Raw genomic sequence first — 27,676 nt, 5'->3', positions numbered from 1 at the left:
TTGAATCTTAGCATACTCACTAACTGAGTGAAATTAACCCATTGTCTTCATGTCATGCATGTTTTCTACTCCATATTTTTCTCAGTTATATACGTGTACAGACAAGTGCGAGATTTGCTAATAATGACCCCAAACAAGTTGTTAATTTCTTTTTGTAAATGCTGCCTAAATAACCTCTGGCTGCACATCATGTAACTATACTTGATAATGCAGGGGTATTATTTAAAATCCAGGGTTTTGCCCATTGTTATAAAATATTAGGCTTTATGAATTTAACAAGTAGGGAGTTCACTTTAAGATATGGAACTGAATTTAATAAACTATTTTATTTATTCAATATTAATGCATTGTTTTATTTTTTGCAGAATACATTACCTGAGTATGTAAAAGTCATAAACTGGGGTAAAAGTTTAGGAATCAAAAGAAATACTTTGTATAACTTTGTAAGTATTCTTTGAAATTTATTAGAGTAAACTGTGTGATCCAGCAGTGATGTGCAATTATATATAAAGTCAATTAATTTGCGTAGGAAAAAAAATTACACATTTGCAAATTTATAAATAATGTTAATTTTTCATTAGTAAACCTGTCTTTGCCATGTTCTGAGTGCTTGTGCTTTTTTACACGGTTTATTCATTTAATAGCTGATCGAAGTGAGCAAAGTCATCTAATAAAGGAAACAACAGATAAATAATTTCAATCAGAAGCCCTACTGTGCTCAGATTTTATCAGCTTTAGCCAGGAAGGTTAGTGCAGCATTGAAAAAATGTAATTTTTAAAGTTAAGTTTTTAAATTTAAAGTTAGGTGATTACCTAGTGTGTTTTTTTTTTTTTTGTTGAAGCAATTTCAGAACTAAATGTACATTTTTGTTTCTTTGATGATATTGAATATTAATTATGAGAGCACACACATGCCAGTTTGGCTATGTTGAAAGAAAAAACTAGGACATGTACAAAATGACTTGGAGAGTATGTTTACCTTGATGTTTTTTATAATCATACCTGAAATACTCTCTAAGCCACTCAATGTCTCACAATAAAATGTCCAGAGGGATCCAATGAGTTAACTGTTGTTGGAGACATAGTTTTGAATGATGTGGCTTTTGTGCATTGTATGGAAGGTGACTCTTTGTTATTCAAGAACAAGTTGGCATGGGCAGGTTTGTCATGAGAAAAACAGTCATATTGGGCAACAGGCTCCTATTGAAGGTTCACTGAATAAATCAGAAAACATTTAATTTAATGACGTGAAGAAAAGATGCAGTGTTATCTTGGTTATGATAACATAACTGGAGTGCAGTATTGTAGGCATCTGCTTTTGGGAATCCATCCATCCATCCATCCATTATCCAACCTGCTATATCCTAACTACAGGGTCACGGGGGTCTACTGGAGCCACCGCAGGGCACACACATACACACACCCCAAAAACACACTAGGGACAATTTAGAATCGCCAATGCACCTAACCTGCATGTCTTTGGACTGTGGGAGGAAACCAGAGCACCTAGAGGAAACCCACACATACACGGGGAGAACATGCAAACTCCACGCAGGGAGGACCCTGGAAGCAAACCTGGGTCTCGTTACTGCGAGGCAGCAGCGCTACCACTGCACCATTACCACTACCCTTATTTTGAGAATTCTTTAGTTTTTTTTATTAAATATAAACAAATTAAGATTTAAATAGATTATTAAAGAAGACAAACTTTGTGGCCATTAGTCTATTCATACTTTAATTTTGCACATCACAATATTGGAATCATGAATCATGAAGTTTTTCAAAGGCAACTAGAAATGAATAAGCAGCACCTGTGCTGTTTGCAGTGCTGTTGGTGCTGGAAACAATTGGTTACCAATGAACTAATAGCCATTAAAGAAAAAAAAAAACAAAACAAGCATTTAGAGAGGGAGAGGTAAAGCTTTTTTTTGAAGCTAAAAGATGTGAAACTTGGAGGTCTTTCCACCAAGCTTTTAGCATAATGACTTGTGTAAGACAGTCAAATTGAGCCAAAGGCTTTGCTTGTTTTGTTTGTTTCTTTTTCTACTTTTGACATGTTCTTACCAATTTTATTTATTTTTTTTTTAAGTTTTCTGAAAAGTTATTTTGTCCTTTGCACTCAACTAGAGGCCATTTTGAGGTTATCATGTGATTGCACTCTGTGATTCGTTGGCACTGACAGTTTGTCTAGTGTTGGTTCCTGCCTGCGCATAATGCTTCCTTCATATAGTGCTTCATATAGACTGTCTTTTCTTTTTAATTTACAAGCATTTTTACTATCTAAGCAAATATTACCAAATATGAATATCAAGCATAGGACCACTAATTTATTTAGTTATCTGTTTTTTATTTACCGTGTAATATTTGATATTTATCTGTACAGATTCCAAGTTTTCTTACAAAGGCAGAATACCTAACATTAACATGTATGCCTCATTTTTGGACTTTTCATTTAATAGTTTGTTCTGTTCCATAGATGTGCTCCCATACTAAAGGGCCTGAAGAGAAAGAAAACCATCTTGTAAATCTGAAGAAACTGATTCAAAAGCTACACATCAAAGAACCAGTGGAGCTGGTCATGTCTGTGCTTGGACGCAAGTATGAGAAATTCAATATTTTTAAGTATTTCTAGGAAGAATTTAGTAAAATGGATTTTCTTAAATAAACTAAAAATAATTTAGCCACAGTAAAGATAATATAAAAATGTAAACATTTTCTAGTCAGATTTCAGATTCTGTTAATTTTTAAGAAACATATATCATTTCATTTACTTTTCTAGTTTTTACCTTTTAAAGATATTTTACGTACTTAAAAAGAAAATTGTCAATTTTGTCTTACCCAACAGTCAATAAATTTTGAATATCATTTATAGTTAACAGCATTTTGTAAAAATATGAGACTATTGAAATGAGAAAAGATCCTTCAGGCCATCAAACATGTTTGGTTTATTTAATTTAAAGAATTCTGATTGATCAATTGTATCAATGTCTTTGAGAATGTTTAAGACTTAATTACATCTATATATAATACGTAATTATGTTTAATATGAAAAGGACTCAATTACTTTTGCTGTCAGAATAGAACATGTCCATTTATCCTCGATGGCCACTTGATTGCTTTTCTTTGTACAGCTTCTGTTGGTTTTTTTTTTGTAGTGTGGCGACCTGGGGGTCTGCTATATTAAACCTTGCCAAAATCTCATACTGAAAGTTTGCATACACTCAAACGACAAGAAATGTCATACACACAAAAAAAAATTGAACACCATATTTCGCCACGTGCTACAGCAAGTTCCTTTATAAATTTTAAATCAACTTAAAGCTATGCATATGCCTACGTGTTTTTAGCCACTCCCTGCTGCTAACCATATATTGCATAAAAATGCCTTTTGTTAAATATTCACACCCTAATCACCATATAAATTTGCCCATGTTAATGAGCACTCCCTTTACTATAAACCTTGGAAGAGCAGAGGAAGAAAGGCAGAAAATGGAACTTGTGAAGTGAATATGAACTTAAGACATTACTGACTGAAGTGGAGAATCACAAAAAACACATGCTTTTTGCTGGTCTCTCTGCCAGAGTCTCAGATTTATAAAAAAAAAAAAAAACACATACACACAACAGTGGAATCCGCTGAGTAGAGAGAACAATAACAACGTACCATCATGCAGTGCACAGTGTTAATTGACGCATGCTGTATGTGTTGAACTACGAGCTATAACATTTCAGCCTGGGTTCCCCCCAGCTGGGTGGAATTATGACTATTTTGTTCATTTTTGATTCCATTATTTCCCTTAATATTGTTGGCCATTTAGTTTCCATGTATCCATGTATATTCATTTATGTTCCATGTTTTTTATGTATGGTTCCCCAAGAGACAGGGTCGTCTGCCCTTCGACATTAAGGGACTTCACTCAGCCCTGTAAAGGTGAAGGCAACCCACAGACTCTTGAGGTTCATTCTGAATGTGCTTATGGGGAGTTCTCTTGAAATATTTCTGTGCTTTTTGTGATTACTGGATTTTTTACCTCTTTGCTCTGTGTTTTTGGCCATTCTTAGATTTTGTATAGGGTATTTGTTTGCTATTGGGATTGCCTATTTTAAAGACATTGCCTTGTATGCCCTTTTTGCTGCTTGTAGTTTATTTTTGATCAGCAGAGCTTTGTAAAATTAAATCTTTTTTTTATGAATATTCTTCATTGAGCAATGAGTGGCCATTTTGATTATTGTTTGGGATCACTCTAGTTCTTAACAGATAGTAAGAACATTCTTGTTGAACTTGTAAAATAATAAAATCATTTTACCAAGTAAATGTCAAAGTTACAATACTATTTTCTTTACATTCAATGAACAACATACAAACATCTTTGAATTGCCATTGTTCTGATGTCCTGAAGCAGTACATATTTCTGCAGTATGTTGTGCAGTTATACACAAGCTATAATGATGTCTCAGACCTTTATGAGACTGTACAGCAGTGTGCAGCCCAATGAGTCCAAACTCTACGATTTATTTTTTAATGAACCAATGGTTTGGTCTATCACTGATCATGTGAAGGAGTGCCTTTTATTATATCTCCTCACTTATGATGTACCCACTATCACCTAAAAGAAATATTAGATGACTTGTTAGCAATATACTAAGCTTAATTGAAATTCTGTCAATTAGGCTTATTGACCAAAAAGTCAACTATCACACAGAGTATGACTTTGAAATTAGCTTCCCACACTACTATTTGATAAAGTAAAACAATTGTGGATTGAGCCACACAACAACATTAGTCAGACACATTTGAGCATCACATATTACTGTGGTGTTAATTGAATGTAAATACTTTCTGCTTACAAAAGGAAATTAATTCTGTGGTAGTGCCTTTATCATAGCATGTGTGCAGCAAATTGTGCTGATTACGTGAGAAAAATCGGCAATATCTGGAAATTGACTTTTTGATCTCGGCTTGTTCCCCCAACAGCAAGGATATTGCATGTATCTGGGTAGCATCTTACGTATATTACCCAATACAGATGGCGTGACATGGCTTAGGAATGACTGCTAGATATGTGACTGGTCAGCCAGTTCAAATGGAAAGTACCCATCACCAAATACCCTACTGTTGTTAAAAACTGTAACAAAACAGGGATTGCGTGATTTATGCATGAAGGCTTCAATTCAACACATAACTCAAACATGATGGTTCTAGGAAGTCTCAGTTGGTTTATACGTTAGTCATCATAATGAGCCAAAAAATCATCATGATCCCTGGAATTTTGCTTTAGGCTGTCATTGGCATTATCTGCTAAAAAAGCACTGCCATTGCATGATAAGTTGTACAATACGCAACATATCCTTTTTATAGACAAAATCGACTGGCCACGCATTAAAAGCAATTGACATTAAACATGTGCATTAGGCATCACCAATACTGAAGACTACTCTATTGATAGAATATGCCAATTACCTGTGATGTGATAGAGTTAGTTCAAGAATATCAGGATGTGAATGACACGTCATCGAAATGTGCAATGAAATTTGATTTTCTGTTCATTTCATTGTCCTGCCACATGGAGTTCTCTAAAATGCCTACACCAAAAAAGAGTTCTGTAGGTCTTAATGGATGGTCTAAACTTACTGTAACTTACTGTAAATTTCCATGTCAAGCTCATGTTTTAAAAATCCTAACTTTTCATTAACAAATGGCTTATGCACATTTTTGAGCATATATGCATGTTTTACATTTAAGGCCCCAGAACTGTACAGAATACTCCAGATGCGGTTTTATTAATGGATTTCAAAGTCTGATTTTTAATGCATCTTGATTTATATACAATATTTTTTAAATTATAGCTCAATATTGAAGCCCTTACTGCTTGGTTTCAATAGCAAAAGTGTTCTGTAATGATGTGAGATGTAGTGTTGTGGACTGATTTGGGCATCTCATTTTGCTTGGGGCCTCTAAGTAATCTCTCATCTTTGTCCCATGTTATACATTTTATTTCACATTTTTTCAAGGATACCACCATATGATGTATGATGTAGCACTCATCTGTACGGGTCTAGGTTCAAAATACCACTTATACACCAGCTGGCTAGAGTTCATTTCTGACTTGCACCTGATGCTACAGAGATTGTCTACAGTCCCTTTCTAACTTTTACTGGAATTGCCAAGTTTGCAAAATAAATGAATGGATAATTTTTTCAGTTTTGATCTTAAACATTACAGTCAGAACATTATTATAGTAATCCACTTTTATTTTAATAAAATAATTCAGTACCTGAAACGGTTCAAAGTGTGTTGAAAGCATGCTTACAGTTTTAAATCATATGGTTTGCATAGTTGACTGTCAGATAAGGTATATTTAAACAATTCATTTGACAAGTCACTAACAATGTTTGTTTATTAACAGAATTATACTACCTGCATTTGTTTTTCCATATACCACATTTATTTACAGTCAAGTCTTCATATAATGTATTAAATGTATTGGTCACTTTAATTTTTACCTTAATGTTAAATTTTATCACTTCTTCTTGTCCATTTTTTTTCTTCAATGAAGGTATCCAAAGGATGTGCAGTCTTTTGTAAAAAGTGGACTGCCTGGTTTTTGGGATTCCAATCTTGCTGGGAAAAGAATGAAACTAAAACGTCCTGATACCTTAGAACAAAGACTTGGTCAGTTCGGAAGCAAGGCAGAAGTTTGGGAAGACCTTATCGGTAATTCCTGTATATGAAGTTAGAAAATGTCTAATCAATTGTTAACCTACTTAAAGATATAGAAAACATGAGCAAGTAATTTAATTAAAACTTAAGATCCTTGATTGCATGTCTAGTCACTACTTGCTAACACTTTAATGAATAAAGGTCTGATCTTTGAATTTCTCTTTTTAAAGCAAAGTGTCATCATGTTATACATTTTTTTATATTTGATATTCATCTTCTAGATAACAATAAACTGAGTTTCACAGAAATATTAGGTAATCTGAATCACATCATTAGAAAAGGAGTCAGTGAAATCCATCACAAAAGGATCATTAACAGCTTTACAGACCAGGTATGGAAGTTTATACAGTGTGTGTGTGTGTATATATATATATATATATATATATATATATATATATATATATATATATATATATATATATATATATAAATAATCATATGAATAAATAATTATTTGATCTTTAATTATAGATTTGAAAACCTATTAAAAAGTTGATGTTACTTGGGGGGTTGGTTCTATGAATTACAATCATGTTGTTCTCAAAAGCAATTCTTACTAAGTTTACTTTGTTACAGTTGGATTATGATGACTTAATAGTTATGTATGAAAAAAAGTATTTAATATTAACTTTAAATCCCACTGCTTTATCATATGTAATAAATGATTTTTTTCAGAAACATGGTTATCCTCTTTATAATGTATTTGCTGCACATTAGTTCTTAAGACCAAGTGACATTAAACAGCTTTTCCATCGATTTTCAGTTGTTGCCTACATTTACTTAATCTTGGCGAGTCTGAGGCAGTTGGAGACAGCCTTTGGCAGTCAGCAGCATGCTCACTCCCCCAAGTGTAATGTAATGTACCTCAAGACTAACTCCAACTAGTCTGAGACTTGCTCTGACAGAATCAAACAGGTTTGATTTTTTCTTTAGTCAAAGGGGCGTGCTCTGTGTGCATTAGCGCTGACAACCAATGACTGCTCATCCGTAAGTACAAAGCAGCAGCAAGGAATAAGGAATGAAGGTGTTTTGGACCTTGTAAAAAGAAGAGAAGCCCATCTGTCTGATGTCTCATGTTTTACGTAAAGAAAAAAGGGCTTAGATTGGGACTACATTCACCATATATGTTAACCCTTCATTTAACACCAGCTCCATCAGGCAGCACTCTGTTGGCTGTCAGAAAAAGTGGCAAGCTTGACAATGCTGGACGGTTGCAATACAATTGCTAGAATTTGACGTTCCCAGTGATTTTCAGTTGTGTAAATTAACCTTGTCCAGTAATGAAATCAGAAACTGTAGTTGGCAAGTCTGACATACCCCACAACAAGAACTTGCTTAATGTGACATTAATATAACATTGGCTTTACTCTTGGTATGTCACTGTCATATTTTTATGTGCAAATGATTCAGTGTACACTACCACTTGTATCAGCAGCTAGTTTTTTTATAGTCTGAACACATATTAAATAATCAAAATGGTGGCCAGATTTTCAGGCTTCTATCACTCAGGTTAATATTTTAAGAAGTAGACTTAATATTTAAGGAAAATTCTTAGATTTGATGCTTTCATTTTTATGGATGATTTCTAAATGAAGGCTGATAAATGTGCATTATTTTTGGTTGGATTTTAAATGTACTTGTCTGTATATTCCAGATTTCATTTGTGGGTTATAAGCACCTTTTGGTTTAGGATTAAGGCAAATATTGTTGCTTGTGCTTTCTTAGTTAGGCCACACTTCAAGTCATTAATAAAATGTGTCTTTTCCATGTCTAATAAAATGTAAAGTTTTTTGGTGGTTGCAGTGACATTCTTATGTTTTAATAAAAAGTAAAAACACCTTATTTCAAAATATAAAGTAGCAGTTATTATAGTGTTTTCAGAATTACAGTGTAGAAACAAAAGGTAAAGAAAATTGAGTGGTTTAATATATTTAAAAAAGAAACAATGTATAGTATGGGATATGTTACGTGTGCATGAATCAGTGCTTAATATATTGTAAAAGACTTACTAATTCCAAGTTAATTATATTTAAAATGCATCTGGTTGCCTAAGAAAGTGCAGCATATCCAATTCAGTTATCAGATTTCTAGGACTTTACAAGCTTATTCAAATTATTAAAGTATAGCTAAAGTGTTTCTAATTTATTAATATTCTGAATAATAATTTGTTTCTTGTAGAAAACTGTGATTGATAGCAGACTGTTTCCTTTACGTTTCTTTTCTGCCTACAAAGTTATTGTGGATTTGGAAAAGCAACAAAAGAAAGCTGGTAAAAATATTATACTTTTTTTTACATCCCTGCTTATTAATATTATTTTGTAGCAAATCATCGTAATAAAACAATAACACACAAACTGAAGACATTGCTATTAATATTTATGATTTTATCTTTACAATTTTAATATTTGAATATAGCAAATGTATTTGGACAGTTCAGTTGTATCCTTTTAAAGCATACTATTAGAAAGCAATGCTATTGCATTTAATTACAGCTAGAACTTTCTTGCCATACTGTTAGCAGTTAACATCTTTCTATAACTGATAAGAAAATTAGTAGCAGAGCACAACAATAAATCTTTTCTTTATACCTTGCATGTACAGCTAATCAGGGCATTAAATATTGACAGCAAAGATCCAAGTCACAACCCCGAGTGGTTAACATTGGGAACCACTTTCCTTCTTTCAAAAGGCAAGGTACAACAAAGCCGAAGAGCTATTGGCTAATCACTTAACTCCAATACTACATAGAAGGTTCTCACAGCCTTGACCACCCCACAGGATATTCTGCTGAGCAATGGCAGCCTCCCAGATAAACAACAAGGCTGTTGAAAAGTGTGGACAGAGTGCAAAGAACAGCTGGTCATCTGCAGCATGTTAATTGTTACAAAGGTGAAGAAGTTGTATAAGAATCTTGTAATGGGTTAGACAGACTACAAGAAGACCTCAGTCAATGTGGCCCACTCTACTGAATGTGTAAAGCCATCACTTGGTTTGTTGGCCCATCAATGAAAGAATGGTGAGCTAAAATGTTCCATTTTCATTATACTGTAGAAGATATGTCAGGATGGGGAAGATCAAGATCAAATATGGAATCTTCCAGGACGACTCCCTGTCTTTCATGGTATTCTACTTGGAATTGATACCACTAACAAACACGCTAAATAGACATGGTCAAGGAGATGCAGTTCACATGCAACAGTGTAACAGTCATCAGCATTATATGGATGATATCAAGCTATTCACCAAAGATGGGTTTCAGCTTAAAAAAATCCCTTATAACAGTCAGAGCCTTTGGTAATGACACCACAGTGGAATTTGGCCTGGATAAATGTGCTACTGTAGTCTTCAAGGGTGGAAGACTTGTCAAAAGGAGAAATATCCATTTGGATGACAAGACTGGGTTTCAGAGTCTTGACAAGGAAAATGCCTGTAAGTACTTGGATGTTGATGAAAATGGTTCTATAAAATGAAGGAGAAGATAGAAAAGGGACATCAGTGACTGCACCGGATACTTAAATTTGAGTTTGAAGAGCAAGATTTTGGCCATCAGCAGCTTGGAGATTCCAGACCCCATGTATAGCTTTGTTTCATTGAATGAAAGAAATCTGAGATTGAAAGACTAGACATCAAGCCCTGGAATCTCTTCAACAGGCATGGACTTCACTATCCAAAAGCAGATGTCAGGTGACATACCAAGAAATGAAATGGGCTGCTGACTCATTAAACTCTTATCTGCATACAACAGGTCCATTGTTGGCTAAATGACTGCACTGAGTTTGGCAGAGATACATGTACTACGCTTCTGAACATTGATGAGGGTTCGCAGAACAAAATACACCCTCATAACAGTGCAGAAGAAAATCAAGAACAAGTACTTGCTAGTACAGCGTGTTGACCAATCTTCAGTGAAGCTGAGCCTGAAGTGCAACATTGAAGCAAAGACGATCCATCTGCTGAATAAAGCCACTACATGGCCTGTTCTTTTGACAGACCATTGATGGACAAAAGTGCAATTGTGGCATGACTGAACAGCCACTGGCTCAAGGGAGAGAATGGAAGTCTAATCACCACCACCAAGTATCACCAGTGTATCATGAAGCAGCAGGTCAAAAGCAAGTGCCGAAAATACAGCAATCCTGAAGAGACAATCAACCATATACTTGCTGTGTGCACAACACTGGCTTCTGCTGAATGCAGAAACCAGCATTTTCAGATTTGTCAGTTTATATGTAGTGGTCAATCTGTGGCAAGCTAGATGTACAAATTCCTTTGTACAGCGGTACCAACACAAACAACAAGAGGCCATTGTCATTGTCATTGGTTGGAGCTCTTGATACCATCAAGAAAGGATTGACAAGAATCTGCAGGAGCTGCTATAATACCACACAGCAGAAGATCACACTAATGGGAATCGCTCCACAAAGTACTAGGTTAAATCTTGCATCTCTGGTCAGGACACAAACGCTTCAACAGCTGCTAAAAAATGTCTGTGATAAACAAATAATAATTGGAAATATTTTATTTTGATGTATCAGATTGTTTTTTCTGGTATAAGATTGTTTTCTTTTTAAAATTGTAATTACATCTGGGAAATTGAATTGTGATTAGATTTTCCATCTCCTTAAGAAAAATCGTTAGTAGTGAGAGACATATAATAGATATTTATGTTAAGACCAAGTTAGCTACTGGATAGTTTATGAAAGTGAGGCACATTACTGCAAGCAACATTCCTATTTGAAAGTAGTTTTATTTCTTTGTAGTTTTTATCTAACAGCTATTAAAATGACATTAAAGTTTACAGTTTAAGTGGGGTTTTCATCATGTATTTGTAAGATATGCATCACATTTCATTGAATAAGGGAAAATAGGAGTTGTTTTTCAGTGAGCAAGTGACAATAATAACAGTAAATCAAAATGATTTCTGTACTGGTATCTGACTCATGCTATGCTTTGAACTAGTACTCATAATTGGAGAATTTGACATGTTTGTTGATTGAATTGTTAACAGTAAATGTTGCGTTATTTACTTGAAACAAAAAAGAAATAAACTCACTTTATGAATTGGATTTTAAACCAAAAATGTTTCATTTTAAATGGATGTCAAGATGGTAAATTTAAAACTAATGTTATAATAATGCATTTTCTATAACTTTTTACCCCCAAACAGAAAAGCCATTACCAAGTCGCTCAGAGACTTTAACAAAGATATTGTGCGAAATACGAAAATCCTTCCGATCTAAGGTAAACAAATCAAAATGGACAAAAAAGCTGCAACGATCATTATATGTACCTGTAATATACAGAGAGTTGAAGTCAAAAGAAAGACAACAGCAAAGGACAAGGTATATTTTACATACTCTTACACACAATACACTTTATATATGTTTAGTATTTCTTATTTTTGTTCAAGGCTATTGTACTATTAATAAATTTGCAGCTGCAAGGTAATATGAGTTGAAGCATCATTGGCTCACTGATACAAGTAATTCTAAATTCCTTATAACTGTTAATATGGCAGCGTTTTTCGGAATGCAGAATAAGTGAAGGTAAAGAACCATCTAATTAAACAGTGAGATCAATTAGTGGTAAATGATTTGTTGATGGTTGTGCAGTGGTAACGCTGCTGCCTCACAGTAAAGAGACCTGGGTTCGGTTCCCGGGTCCTCCCTGCGTGGAGTTTGCATGTTCTCCCCGTGTCTGTGTGGGTCTCCTCCGGGTGCTCTGGTTTCCTCCCACAGTCCAAAGACATGCAGGTTAGGTGCATTGGCAAATCGTAGTGTGTGCTTGGTATGTGGGGGTGTGTGTGTGTGTGTGTGTGCGTGCGTGCGTGCGTGCCCTGCGGTGGGCTGGCGCCCTGCCCGGGGTATGTTCCTGCCTTGTGCCCTGTGTTGGCTGGGATTGGCTCCAGTAGACCCCCCCCCTCCCCCCAAGACCCTGTACTTAGGATATAGTGGGTTGGACAATGGCTGACTGACTGACTGACTGACTTATTTGTTGATTGTGAAACTGGCTGGAACAAAAATATTTAAACACAGTATCCTGCACGACTAAACTTGAGAATCATTGTTGTACTGAGGCCAAAGCAAATCTCAACTATTTTCTGTTTTACATGAAAAACAAAGAAATTGTTTAAATTATACTTTTCAACTTTTCTGTTTGTATTCATTGGTAGGAATTCTCAACTGAACATGGGTCTTCTCCAGGAATATAAAATTGCTTTAGAGAAAGCCATACACATTTCTTGCCAATACAATTTACCACTCCTTAGTGGCCAATGCTTTATTTTTATCAACCATTATTGTCATATGAAGTCGTCTTGCAAGCAGGCCAACAATCTCTGCTTTCCTTCATATTCTTGCAAAGGACGTGTGAAAGTAAGTGCATCTAGCTAGTATTATTTTTCACTTAATTCAGTTCTACTTTACCATTTAAGCAGTGCAAAGCATATTTTGAATTTAATTCATAGCACAATATTTAATTAATTATAAAAATTAAATAATAAAATTAAATATAAAAACGCTTATTTATTTAATACCTGTGAATCTGTTGTAGTTTTATGCATGGGTTTAGACACCCTTGGTCAGGATGAATATTTTGTTAATTTTCTAAATGAAAATAAGCCAACACAAACTGTTTCAGGGAAAAAACTTAAAACATGACACATTTCTCCAAAAATTGAAACACAATTACTATTTGGTGAATTTAACACATTAGAGAAAAAAAAAACATAAAATGTGGCATGTGCCACATGGCAACTTTAAATTAGTTATTTATTTAGTTATTTATTTGTTTGTATTTTGCTAGGTCTCAAAACGAAATTGACTCATTATACTGTGCCTTAACACTAGAATTACCAGAGCCTACGAAAAAACTCGTAATTCCGTCCCACCTTAAACTGCTTCTTAAATCCCTTCACACCTCTCCGCCAGCGCCCTTTGTCTTCTAAATGTGCTGATAAAGAGAAGCTAGGAGCAGCCGGCTATTCCATCCCCCCACCAATTTAGAACGTGCACGAACTTCTCTCAGCTCATGCCTTGATTGAGTATCTGGGAGTGAAGTGGAGTTTTAGAGTGGAAATAATTGATCATTATTTGGAACACACGCATTTCATGTCTGTTCCGTTTCTACAGTAATCTGTGTCAACACATTGTTAAAACAGAAACGTTTTTTATATTCTAGTAGTAGATGACAAAATGTAGGCATAAACTATATAATGTATGAGCCTGAAGTCCAAATAGCAAAGAAACATTTTCACAAGAATAACACAATTGCGCTTTCATTCAAAAATTTAACTGCAGAAACAAAAAGCCGCCTTAACATGCGACATTGACACCAGTTTATTGTAACTGTCTCCGTGATTCAATAGACTCAGCCCCCGCTTGGGAATCAAGGGGTCATGAGTTCGATCCTGCGCCCCTCCGTTTTGAGAAGTAAACTGCTCTTATTCTTACTGTTTTAGAATAAAAGCATACATTTGATTTCAGTCTGTAACAGCCGGTGCAATATATGATCCTTGTAAAGGTTAGCTTTTTTTTTATTCACTTTTCATTCTCTCAGTCGCGTTCAGAATCAATCCATACAACCCCATCTGACACGGCTGTTTTCACTAAAGACGCTATAGCTCTGCAGTGTACCACGATGCATACTAACGCCAAACAAAACACCCCCCCCACCCGGGTTCTGACACACAAACGCTGGCGAAGCTGCCTTCTTCGTATCTCACCGTCACTTGATTTTCTTTTTATTCAGTTTTATTGAGTGTTCCTGCCAGTCCCCGCATGTTGCTGTATGCTGTTTCTTTTGTACTCCAGGACATGCACCGAAGTTACTGGTCTTTACCATTCTTTCCTCTGCATGCCCTGGAGTACAAAAGAAACATCATACAGCAACATGCAGGACTGGTAGGAACACTCAATAAAACTGAATAAAAAGAAAATCAAGTGACGGTGAGATACGAAGAAGGCAGCTTCGCCAGCGTTTGTGTGTCAGAACCCGGGTGGGGGGGTGTTTTGTTTGGCGTTTGTATGCATCGTGGTACACTGCAGAGCTATAGCGCCTTTAGTGAAAACAGCCGTGTCAGATGGGGTTGTATGGATTGATTCTGAACGCGACTGAGAGAATGAAAAGTGAATAAAAAAAAAAGCTAACCTTTACAAGGATCATATATTGCACCGGCTGTTACAGACTGAAATCAAATGTATGCTTTTATTCTAAAACAGTAAGAATAAGAGCAGTTTACTTCTCAAAACGGAGGGGCGCAGAATCGAACTCGTGACCCCTTGATTCCCAAGCGGGGGCTGAGTCAATTGAACCACGGAGACAGGTACAAGAAACTGGTGTCAATGTCGCATGTTAAGGCGGCTTTTTGTTTCTGCAGTTATATTTTTGAATAAAAGCGCAATTGTGTTATTCTTGTGAAAATGTTTCTTTGCTATTTGGACTTCAGGCTCATACATTATATAGTTTATGCCTACATTTTGTCATCTACTACTAGAATATAAAAAACGTTTCTGTTTTAACAATGTGTTGACACAGATTACTGTAGAAACGGAACAGACATGAAATTTGTGTGTTCCAAATAACGATCTATTATTTCCACTCTAAAACTCCACTTCACTCCCAGATACTCAATCAAGGCATGAGCTGAGAGAAGTTCGTGCACGTTCTAAATTGGTGGGGGGATGGAATAGCCGGCTGCTCCTAGCTTCTCTTTATCAGCACATTTAGAAGACAAAGGGCGCTGGCGGAGAGGTGTGAAGGGATTTAAGAAGCAGTTTAAGGTGGGAGGGAATTACAAGTTTTTTCGTAGGCTCTGGTAATTCTAGTGTTAATCCAGTTCGCCCATAACATGGAAGGACAGGGGAGTGCAGTAATTCCTACTTATTGTACCCCTGCCCCCGTACACTAAATGACTTCAGCCTTGCATAACGTTACCCATTCGGACACCCGCAAGGAGTGCCGGGAAGTGTAGTCTGGTAGCGCAGCAAAACTGGGGTACATGAGTACTGCTAGCAGGTGCTGCAAGGAGTTACACTCCCTACTATTTGGGACTTCCATGTGGCCCAGAAGTGCTTCCAACAGGTAAAGCCCTGGCACCAGAAGTACAGGGCTATTTTGTGCTTTCGTGTTTGGGTTCTCGGGGACGCCCCCTAGTTTCCACAGTATGCATATGTATATAGATATTTGTATATATTCATATACATTCATAAATATACACACACACACTCACTGTCTCTCTCGTATTCAGAAGTTTAGAACCATCCAGAAATGTTTTTGATAGAAATTAGTTCTTTTTTTTTAACCAATGTGTGATCAAATCAATTTAAAAACACATCCTACACATTGCACATGCTTAAAATGAAAGATTTTTATTATTGACATATAACATAAGCCCCATTTTCAGCAGCCATTATTCTAGTGTCTTAATGGTCAACCCTGTTAGCTAACCTTAGTTAATTGTGTTTAAATGCTAATTTGTCATTAAAGAAACTTTTGTAATTGTGTTAGCACTTCTGAAACCTTTTATGCTGTTCAGTAAAACAAGTTCCATGCTTTTTAGGTTACTGGCATTCTTAAATTCCTTTTCTCAAGAATCATGTCAATCTTTTGTTGTTTTCTTTGGCAACAGATTGCCAAGAAACTGAAGATTTCGTGCAAGCACATCCATTACTTTCTTAGAGAAAAGGGAAAACTAGATCTAATCAGAACAGAAAAAGAAGCAGCAGTCCCTGCTACACAGTTGCATAAGAGGATAAGTGCTACAGGTTTTGTGGTGTGAAAAAACAAATGCCTTACAATTCCTCCGTTGGCCTCCTCCTGCCAAAACATGGTTCACATGTTCTTTGCAGATATTGGAACAGACAACTACATCATCCAGATAGGTGACACTATAGGCAGTATGGAGGGGTAGCAGTTTGTTCACTAGACGTTCAAATGTCAACGGTTTCCCGTGCATCCCAAAAGGCAACACACAGTATTTCCAGTGTCCACTAGGGATACTGAATGCTTCCATTAACCCTTTGTTATATTAAGAGTAGTTAAATAGCGGGGTTTTGCTAGCCCTTCAAGGAGGTTGTCCACTCATGGCATAGAATAAACATTGATTAGGGAAAGCAGCGCTAGTCCAGGAACTGTAGTTTTCTTCATGACCAGTAACTCTGCCATTAATTTTATCTCCAGCTCGGCTGTCTTTGCTGTATGAATAAAATACTGCCATTTTCAAATTGCAGAAGTCAGACCAGCTTTGGTGTTGACAACATAACCAATGGAGGCGATGGTCGATTCTTACTGCTTCTTTTGAGAGGACTTTAATTCTGTACCAAAATTTAATTCCTACGTTTGTGAAATAAGGTATCTACCCATTCCATGGTCAGAGGAAAGCTTCTCTCATACCAACCACTGTTTTGAAAGATTGACATGGTAGACCATCTCCTTGGGTCGTTTATTGGACTGATAAACCAAATAATCTTCCAATCAGCGATGTTCACAAATTTCATATAGCCCCTGCCAATGAGCAAACAATTTGGAATGGGTAGTTGGAATCAATACCATTATCCTGTCCTTCGGTTGAAATTCCCTTAGGGCTGCCCCTCTGTTATAGTGTCTGGCTTGGGCTCCCTGCATGTTCAGGGTGTTCTTTCTTGAGGGCCATATTTTCAAAAAATTATTGCACAACTCTGCTTTATATTCAATTACATTTTTACTGGGTTGAGTTTCAGATTTCCAGCTTTCATTTAGAATACCGAGAATTCCACAAAGCACAGGAAAAGTTGCTCCCAGTCTTTTTATTCTTTCATGCTACCTTTTTCAGCATCTGTTTTAGCATCTGGTTAAAACACTCCACCAATCTGTTTGTTTGTCTGGGGATGATATACAGACATTAATTTGTTTGAGCAATCTGGCAACATTCCTGACTATAGCCAAGGTAAAAGGAGTTTCTTAGTCCATGAGGATCTCTTTAGAGATTCCCACTTGTATAAAAATACCTACAAGTTCCCAGGTGGTATTTTTTGAAATAGCCAGTCTCATGGGAATGTCCAATGGATAACAGGTAGCGTAATCCACAAGCACCAACATGTACTTGTGCCCAAGAGCAGAAGGTTCAAGCAGACCTATGATATCCACTCAAGTCCACTCAAATGGAATCTCTGTAATGGGCAAAGGTACTACCAGAGCATGCTTTGTCTGTGGAATTTGGCAAAGTTGACAATCAGGGCATGATGTACAAAATTGCTATACATCTGTATTTATCCCAGACCAATAAAGCGTAATTTTATTTGTTCAAGAGTTTTTTCTATGTCTAAATGTATGCCTTAAAGATGTGCTTGAGACAGCTCACATATTTCCCATCTAAATCGGTGGGGAATCAGAAGTTGGTGGCATACTTACTTTGGTGCTCCACTACCTTGTATAAGAAATCATTGTACGATACAAAAGGCAGGCTGGATAGTGTGGAATCTGGGGTTGTTTGGCCTTTTATTGAAGTTGCAGTGTTATGGTTGAACATCAGTGAATCATCGTTCCATTGCTTACACTTCTATGAAATGGGCAATAGCTATACTGAAGCTGCAGAGACGCCAAGTCAGTCGTGACTATGTGTTGTGAACCTGGCTCCACGACTGTCTCTCCTAACAACATAGAAGTTGCAGCGTCCTAACACACTCAGAATCAGCATTGCCACACTTGGTAGCTATGCCTTTTACTTCTCTCTTGCATAGCATGAATTCACTTTCAGTCAAATTACCTTCCTGTACCATCAGGCTACACTATATTTCAGAATGCTGTGTACATTTGCTGTTTTTATTGCCAGCCTAAGCCCTTCCTAGTATCACTGGATAGGGTGGTGTAGGCAGAACTGCCACTCTGGATTCAGGTGAAACACATAGATGGAACATACGATGGAACACATAGAGGTCCGATATCAATGTACCCCTCGGTGAATACAACAGCGGTAGTGTTGTTGCTGGAATCCATCAATGCTAACTGGGAGCATCTGTTAATCACTGCAATGTCTGTAAAGTAAGAGAGGATTAGTGACCAACACCATACAGTACCTTCGTACAAGTGTCCATCCACAGTCCATCGGCTCCTCAAACTGTTAACAATAGGCCCAATATGCCAGATCTCTCCACACCTATAACAAAGTGGTGAGCATAGTGTGGGTTCCTTTTTTCAAGCTTCTAACTTGTATTCCTTCTTCTCTGTCTTGGGTTTTTGTTGATGGGGAGGTTGTGCTTTTGGGAAATCATCCAGTTTCTCATGCAGGATAGCTATGGGGTGTCTCTTGATAACTACAACAAGCTCTTCCATATTGGTCCATGAGAGGCATCGAGCAGGACGAGGCAGATTTTCAGGGAGAGTGTGTACTAAATAATCACAGGCTACAAGCTCAATAATCTTTTTAATTTGATGACTCAGACTGCATCTCAACAATACAGTATATAAAAACATCTCAAAGAATAATCCCTTCAATCTACGTAGGGTACAATGGGAAAAGGACTTTTCAATTAACATGTCATAAAAGGAATGGAAATCAGCTATATGTTGAAATACACTCTAGCTCTATATGTTCAAAGCTCTTAAGAATTCAGCTTAAACATTTTCATTGATAACGCTTATTTTATTTAAAATGGTCCAAAATGTATCCAGTGCAAGATCATCCCTGCAATCATTGCAGTTTATCTCCAGCCTTAGTAGACCACATATTTTGGGAGTGTACCAAATTAACATCTTTTTGGACAAAAATCTTTAAATACTTATCAGACAGCCTTGATGTCATAATCACTCCTAATTCATTAGTGTCTGTATTTGGTGTACTTCCAAATAGGCTTAAAGTGGAGGAGGACAAATTAATTGTCATTTTAGACACAACACTACTAGCATGTAGACTTATCCTGCTTAACTTGAAGAATCCCAACCCACCTCCTATAAGCAAGTGGGTAACTGACATTCTATGCTGTTTGAAATTGGAAGAGTCAAATTCTTGCTTAGATGATCTGTCCAAAACTTTTTTAAACATGACAAGACCTAATTAAAAAAATCAGAATAACATTAATTTAGGAGGAAAAGGATGTTTTCCCCCCTTTTTTTTCCTATGCTGTTAGTTCTCCTCTCTTTTTCCCAAGTGGAAGTTAAATTCATGCTTCGTTAGACTTTGAAGTTGTTTAAATTCTGCAAATTGTATTTGATTTATTGTACATTATTTAAATAAAATCATTAAATAAAACGGCTTGGAATGGAACTGCTTACCTTCTCAGACTCCTTGAAAAGGACTCACTCCTAAGTGTTTGTGCTTTACAATTTTATAATATTGGGGTGGGGTGGGGGATTGATTGGCAATGAAATTTCAGAAGCAGAAGATCAGAGATGTGGCTGTATTTATGGCCTAGTAAAGCCTATATTAGGAGAGTGGAGCTCACAGTGGGGTCTTGTTGCTTATTATGAAGGACAGGTAGTACATGTGCCACTAAAGTTCTATGGCAGTGCTTCTGTCATTACCAGCATATTCAAGCTCAGGAATGCAGGAATACATGAGGGTACTAGAAAATGATCTGAGGAGGTGGTCCCAAAACTTTCAGCGATCCTGGACGTAGGCTTGGCAATTGTCCCAATAGCAACACCAGAATAGGTTTAAAAGGCCTCCCCCTATTAGTAGCTTACTGTGGTTGTAGTTGGGAAGTGAGCTGGGGCAAAGACTTAATAGGTTATAAGGTACTACAGCCAGGGCAATTAGGAAAGGAGAAAGGATTTAAGAGGTAATGCAGATACCTGTTCGGTGCTTGTGATGCATTGTCAACAAATGGGCCAGTAGTCCTGTTGGGTAGATAAATCCTTAAACCATTAAAGTTTGTAGAAGGTCAGAGGGTCAGAAGGATTTTGTTATCTGATTATTAAGTCAATGGTCTGCATTCATCAAATTGATTATTCCATTCTTGTATTTAAAAAAAATGTTGGCTGGTACAAGTGTTTAGTTGTTCAAAATAGTGTAACATACTGTATTCAAGCATATGATTTTTTTCAATGTTTTTGGTTTGATGAAGTAATAGAAAACTATTCTTAATATTATTTTCTCTTATTTTAGGTCAAGCATGTTGCCATGTTGTTAGCACTAATGCTGGCGAGTGCTAGTGAGAATGTAAAACTCTTTATTATTGATGATAACAATTGTCAAGAATTAAAGCTGCATGAGGGAATTGTACTGGGAAATATGGAATACGTACTGCAACAGTGGGAGGTGAGCAATTGACAATGTTGATTCTTTTAAGTTAGATAGATGTAGCTGATCAGATCTGCAATTGTTTTTTATTTACTAAATGTATGAACAGAAAGGCTTCTGAATCCTTACAAAGGAATTGTGCAGAAAATGTAGAGTTGAAGGGAAAAAATTGTAAACCATTATGAAGAATATGTCAGACTCTTCCTTATATTTCTAGGACATCTGTATTCATTTTATTGACATTAGGTTATTTTTGTTAGTCCATTATACAAGGTCGTGCAGGTAAATGGGAAATTTTGGGACTTGGTGTTGGCGACCCTGGGTCGTCAGCAGTTGGTTGGGACCAATGCAACCTCATTTAGAACCCCTTGCCATTAGTTACAATGGAGCAGTGGAGTGGGGAGCGTTTGCTGTGAAAGCCTTTTTATAAGAATGGTGATAGTGTGACTGCTGCACAAAGGGAATTTCGGCATCATGATCGTGTCCCCTCTGCTCATGCAATTATAACATGGGTGTGTAATTTCAAAGAAACTGGTTCAGCCTTAAAAAAGAAGTCCTCAGGTAGTGTTCAAATGGCCCGCACACCAGAGAATATTGAGGCTTTTTGAGCTGCCATTGTGAGGAGTCCTTGCCGCATGGCCTCCAAGATCCCCAAATATCACTGTTTGTAATTTTTTTTCCTGTGAGAACACACATCCTGCAACCATTGCTGAACTGAAAAGGAGGATTGAAGAGGAAATCATTGGCATTCCTCTTTACATGTTACATCAAGCAATGCAGAATTGCCACAACAGGCTGTCAGAATGAGTACAGAGAAATGGACAAACAACTTCATGATGTTTTCTTCAAAACATGATATGAATATTGATTACCATCATTAATTGCATATCCTGTACAATACATTCATCATTAAATGTATTTTGTAATGTGTTTATTCGTGCATTGAACATCAATCGAAAATTTCCTGTTTCCCTACGCCACCCTGTATTAATCGAAAACTAATAGCAGTGCATCTCTTTATAGTTAGCATAGTTATCTATATTTGTCTCTTGGAGACTTTTTAGATATTCCAGTATAACAATTAACAGATTTGTTATTAATATTAATTAGTCATTTAGAACAATAAAACTCAAATTTCACTTGTAAATTACATATATTGAGAGGTATATATCATTTACAGTTTTTATCTACTGCAATATGGTGTCAGATTAATACCGATGGAATATAGCCTCATCAGAAAGATTGCTGGTATTTCAAAATGTATTGTTTTTATTTTATTTACACCATACAAGGTCACTAATGCTTTTCAGAAAATGAGTGAAAAGCCACAAAAAGTTGTCATACCATAATAAGTGGTTAAAGTGTGCATCGTTTGTACCTCCTCAAGCATATGCATGGTACTCTCTTACCACCCAGGTGTTTTTGTGATCTGCCTCCTTCTTCTTCTTTCGACTGCTTCTGTTAGGGGTTGCCACAGTGGATGATCTTCTTTCATATCGTCCTGTCTTCTGCGTCTTGCTCTTTTACACCCACCACCTGCATGTCCTCTCTCACCACATCCATAAACCTTCTATTAGGCCTTCCTTTTCCTCTTGCCTGGCAGCTCTGTTGTTAACATCCTTTTCCCAATATACCCAGCATCTCTCCTCTGCACATGTCCAAACCAACGCAATCTCGCTTCTCTGACTTTGTCTCCTAGCCTTCCAACTTGAGCTGACCCTCTAATGTACTCATTCCAAATCATGTCCTCATCACACCCAATGCAAATCTTAACATCTTTATCTCTGCCACCTCCTGCTTTCTGGTCAGTGCCACCGTCTCCAGACCATATACCTTAGCTGGTCTCACTACCGTCCTGTAGACCTTCCCTTTCACTCTTGCTGATACCGTCTGTCACAAATCACTCCTGACACTTTTCTCCACCCATTCCACCCTGCCTGCAATCTTTTTTTTACCTCTCTTCCGGTACCCCCGTTTCTCTGAAATGTTAATCACAAGTATTTAAAGTCATCCACCTTCACCAAATCTACTCCCTGCTGTAACTTAAATAATTTTGTCTTGTGGACAGTAGAAGCAGCCACACTTATGAGGAGTGGTACCTTTTTGAATGTATTTTTTTGAAGTTCATAACAATGTTCTATTTTGATAGACCCTAAATTAAAATATTGAAAGCACCAACTGGGGCCTGTTTAAATCACATCCAAGTTTGCCGTTCATATTTAAAGAGTGCCAGCCTATTTCATGCTTCATCCTTTCTCCAAAACTGGTCATGAGAGTCCTGTTTTTGTTGTTTAGATGCAGGAAAAAAGTAGTTTAACTCCTCCTAGTAATAACAACAATAACAACATTTATTTATATAGCACATTTTCATACAAAAAATGTAGCTCAAAGTGCTTTACATAATGAAGAAAAGAAAAATAAAAGACACAGTAAGAAAATAAAATAAGTCAACATTAATTAACATAGAATAAGAGTAAGGTAATAAGTAAGTATTCAAGCTATCGGTCCACCTTCTCCATTACACACATCTGCAAATAGGTCAGTTCTAGCATGGCTTAAATGCACACTGCTTTTTTTATTGAACAGACATGACCCTATTACTAATAATGCAGTTGGCAATTCCTGCAGCAACTCTGGATTTTTTTTTTCATGTTCCATTACAAAGATTATTATTGTTTATGTTAAGTTTACCAAAATATATATTCCTTAAAACATTGATTGTTTTTCACTGATCCCTGTGTAAAGGTTTCCATGTTTCCCACTATTCTAATAATCAAGTAAGACATTTTGGTCAAACAGAATATTAACTTTAATGTCCTTATAATGATTTCCATACATTCAAAGATGTGCAGAATATTGTATTACACTCTATACAGCAATGGCTGTTGTAAACTCATTGTATAATATTTTTTTTCCTTTAATATCATCATTTTCTACTTTAATAGTTATTGAATGTTTACATAGTCTTTTCCAGAGTCACAAGAAAAAGTGAGAACTTCAGATTTATTCTTTGATCTAATAGCTCAAGGTGTAAAGGTAAGAAGATGTTAGTTTATCTAATCACTAAATAATTAAATGTGTAATTTGAACTATAGTTTATTTCTTAATTGTACTCCTTTTGGAGCAATATGAAAGTATCCTTCTTTCCATTTATGGAACTGGAAACTTAAACTTAAATATAGACTTTTAAACTTTTATAGTTTGTTATTATAAAATGTGTTGAAATGTCATACGTGATAAAAGGCCAAGACATTCCATTAGCATATGGAATTAAATTACTCTCTTCCAGATGTATAGTGCCTTTTATATAAATTGTGTGTAATGAAGTACATAGCCTCTCTCTCCCTCTATATATATATATATATATATATATATATATACACTAATAAAAGGCAAAGCCCTCACTGACTGACTGACTCATCACTAATTCTCCAAGTTCCCGTGTAGGTAGAAGGCTGAAATTTGGCAGGCTCATTCCTTACAGCTTCCTTACAAAAGTTGGGCAGGTTTCATTTCGAAATTCTACGCATAATGGTCATAACTGGAAGCTATTTTTCTCCATTTACTGTAATGAAGTTGAGCTCGAAAGCCGTGGGGGGCGGAGTTTCATATAACATCATCATGCAACTGACTGTCAGCGCAGTGCGTAGAAAACCAGGAAGAGCTCCAAAAAGCGCTGAAGAAAACATGCATTATATAATTGAGAAGGCAGAGAAACAATAAGAAGCAAGCGAGTGACATATACAACCATATTCATGAGTGATGCTACTTCGGAAACAAAGCACGGTGTAAACCTAAAGTTTAAATTAAGTTCATAGACAGGCTGCCACTGGCGATTGTCATGCCCACGGGTAATGCGGGATACAAGTTTAATGAGAGGACACAGGATATAAACGAGAGTTTTGATCACTTTTAACTAAGTTAAAATTGTAGGTGAAGGACTGTGCTTATGCAAATTCCGAGAGACTATGTTTGTGTGGGATTGACAGTTAAGGCGGGTGGGGAAGTCAAGTCATCATCTCCCTTCCCATTCACCTCATTTCGCTCTGAGCTGAGCTCCGCAGTTAACGCAGTAGTGATGGGAAGTTTGGATCATTTTACCAACTCGGACCTTTGAGTCTCCTTCAGCAAAATGAATGAATCTTTTTTAGAGTCAATTCGTTCTATTCTCTTTCCGGCTCAGACTGCATAGGTTAAGCTTATGGGGCTGTCACGTAATGATCGAACGACTCAAACCCGAAGACTCGAGCGATGAACTAATCAATTCTGTTTCCGGCTCAGACTGAGTTGGTTAAGCTTATGGGGCTGTCACGTGATGAATGAACGACTCGAAAAACCCGATGACTCGAGACAGGTGAATCAATTCAAATACAGAAACTATAGGAAGTTGTGCAAATGCACATGTGCGACTGAACGAATCACTCCCACAAGACGACTTGTTCTTCCCGAGTCACATTAAAGATTCGTTCAAGAACGACCCATCACTATAACGCAGCGACTTTATGACGCTGCCACCAAATACTCACAGAAAAATCCACAAGTTAATACACACGCTGTCTCTACAGTTTCTCCACACTGATTCCTCCAGGCACAACTTACAAAAGGTTACATTGACAATCGTGTTACGTTATTTTTAAAATGTTTCCTTTTCTTAACACAAGCACAGCTGAGAAGCTTCAATGCATGTGCTCCACAACATGTTAAAAAATCACACATTTAATCACACTTTGCAATACAAGCAAAGGGGAACTTCTGTCAATGCATGATTTCCTGGTACACCAATTACATTGATCAGCGCTTCCCGATTCATTTTACTCTCGCACCCCCTTGGTTTGAGAAGAAGTATGAAAAAATATGAGGTTAACACAGAAAAACAGCTTTATGAATAATCGATTCGCCATCAATAATTGTTTTGGTAAAGCCATACTCAGTGTAATCCTCCTTCCATTTTATAATTTTTCCGCCACTAGCCATGATTAAATGAGCGGTAAAAAGTAAGAGCGAGGTGACTTATTCAGGCAGGCAGGCAGGCGACAGCTCAATAGCTCGAATTTGGATATAAGTAGGTTCTATTTAGTCGCCAGAAATATCTTTGTTAAGAATGGAAGTTGAATTTAGTCTTTAAATTTCTATGGTAAAGAAAAAGTTATACAATGATGACTAAATTTAACTATATAAAGTCAAAACTTTTATATATAAAGTCATTCCTGAATATATAAAGTCAAAACTTGAATATATAAAGTAAGCGCTGGAATATATAAAGTCAAAACTTCAATATATAAAGTCAGTGTCGGAATATACAAAGTCAGCGCTGGAATATCCATCCATTTCCCAACCCGTTGAATCCGACCACAGGGTCATGGGGGTCTGCTGGAGCCAATCCCAGCCAACAATGGGCGTAAGGCAGGAACCAATCCTGGGCAGGGCACATGCATCATTTTCAAAACATTAACCGAACAGTGTTTTTTTAAATTATTTTTCTGAATACGTTTTTGTTAACTTAGTTCAGTTCAGAGTCGTTTCAATCAATAGATTTTGACTTTCACTTTATATATTCAGGAGTGAGTTTATATACTCCGATGTTGACTTTATATAATCAGGAATGACTTTATAAATTCCGACGCTGACTTTATAAACACGTGGACAAAATTGTTGGTACCCTTCAGTCAATGAAAGAAAAACTCAAAATGGTCACAGAAATAACTTTAATCTGACAAAAGTAATAATAAATAAAAATTCTATGAAATTTAACCAATGAAAGTCAGACATTGATTTTCAACCATGCTTCAACAGAATTATTTAAAAAATAAACTCATGAAACAGGCCTGGACAAAAATGATGGTACCCCTAGAAAAGACTGAAAATAATGTGACCAAAGGGACATGTTAATCCAAGGTGTGTCCACTAATTAGCATCACAGGTGTCTACAATCTTGTACTCAGTCAGTGGACCTATATATAGGGCTCCAGGTAGTCACTGTGTTGTTTGGTGACATGGTGTGTACCACACTCAACATGGACCAGAGGAAGCGAAGGAAAGAGATGTCTCAGGAGATTAGAAAGAAAATTATAGACAAGCATGTCAAAGGTAAAGGCTATAAGACCATCTCGAAGCAGCTTGATGTTCCTGTGACTACAGTTGCACATATTATTCAGAAATTTAAGATCCATGGGACTGTAGCCAACCTCCTGGACGTGGCGCAGGAGGAAAATTGATGACAAATCAAAGAGACGGATAATACAAATGGTAACAAAAGAGCCCAGAAAAACTTCTAAAGAGATCCAAGGTGAACTTCAAGCTCAAGGAACATCAGTGTCAGATCGCACCATCCGACGTTGTTTGAGCCAAAGTGGACTTCATGGGAGACGACCAAGGAGGACACCATTGTTGAAAACAAATCATAAAAAAGGCAGACTGGAATTTGCCAAACTACATGTGGACAAGCCACAAAGATTCTGGGAGAATGTCCAAGGCACATCAGCTCTATGTTCACAGACAGAAAAATGAAGCATATCAAGAAAAGAACACTGTCCCTTCTGTGAAACATGGAGGAGGCTCTGTTATGTTCTGGGGCTGCTTTGCTGCATCTGGCACAGGGTGTCTTGAATCTGTGCAGGGTACAATGAAATCTCAAGACTATCAAGGGATTCTAGAGAAAAATGTGCTGACCAGTGTCAGAAAGCTTGGTCTCAGTCGCAGGTCATGGGTCTTGCAACAGGACAATGACCCAAAACACACAG

At 36.7% G+C, this 27,676-nt stretch overlaps 1 protein-coding gene across 4 annotated transcripts in view; it reads left to right on the top strand.

Annotated features, from left to right (window-relative positions):
* LOC120523818 (telomerase protein component 1-like) overlaps positions 1 to 27,676 on the top strand; it is a 157,013-nt gene that overhangs the window by 37,786 nt on the left and 91,551 nt on the right. For all 4 annotated transcript variants that reach the window (XM_039745470.1, XM_039745451.1, XM_039745460.1 and 1 more), the window contains exons 7-15: positions 366 to 443; positions 2,477 to 2,598; positions 6,558 to 6,715; positions 6,943 to 7,052; positions 8,900 to 8,990; positions 11,889 to 12,063; positions 12,894 to 13,095; positions 20,802 to 20,954; positions 23,901 to 23,972. In XM_039745470.1, coding sequence (XP_039601404.1) covers positions 366 to 443; positions 2,477 to 2,598; positions 6,558 to 6,715; positions 6,943 to 7,052; positions 8,900 to 8,990; positions 11,889 to 12,063; positions 12,894 to 13,095; positions 20,802 to 20,954; positions 23,901 to 23,972 — 1,161 coding nt within the window. The remainder of the gene's footprint in view (positions 1 to 365; positions 444 to 2,476; positions 2,599 to 6,557; positions 6,716 to 6,942; positions 7,053 to 8,899; positions 8,991 to 11,888; positions 12,064 to 12,893; positions 13,096 to 20,801; positions 20,955 to 23,900; positions 23,973 to 27,676) is intronic.

Source organism: Polypterus senegalus, chromosome 1 (assembly GCF_016835505.1).
Source record: "Polypterus senegalus isolate Bchr_013 chromosome 1, ASM1683550v1, whole genome shotgun sequence".
NCBI classification, from domain to species: Eukaryota; Metazoa; Chordata; class Cladistia; order Polypteriformes; family Polypteridae; genus Polypterus; species Polypterus senegalus.
Note: the sequence above shows the minus strand (reverse complement) of the source record. Positions and strands in the feature narration are given on the sequence as shown.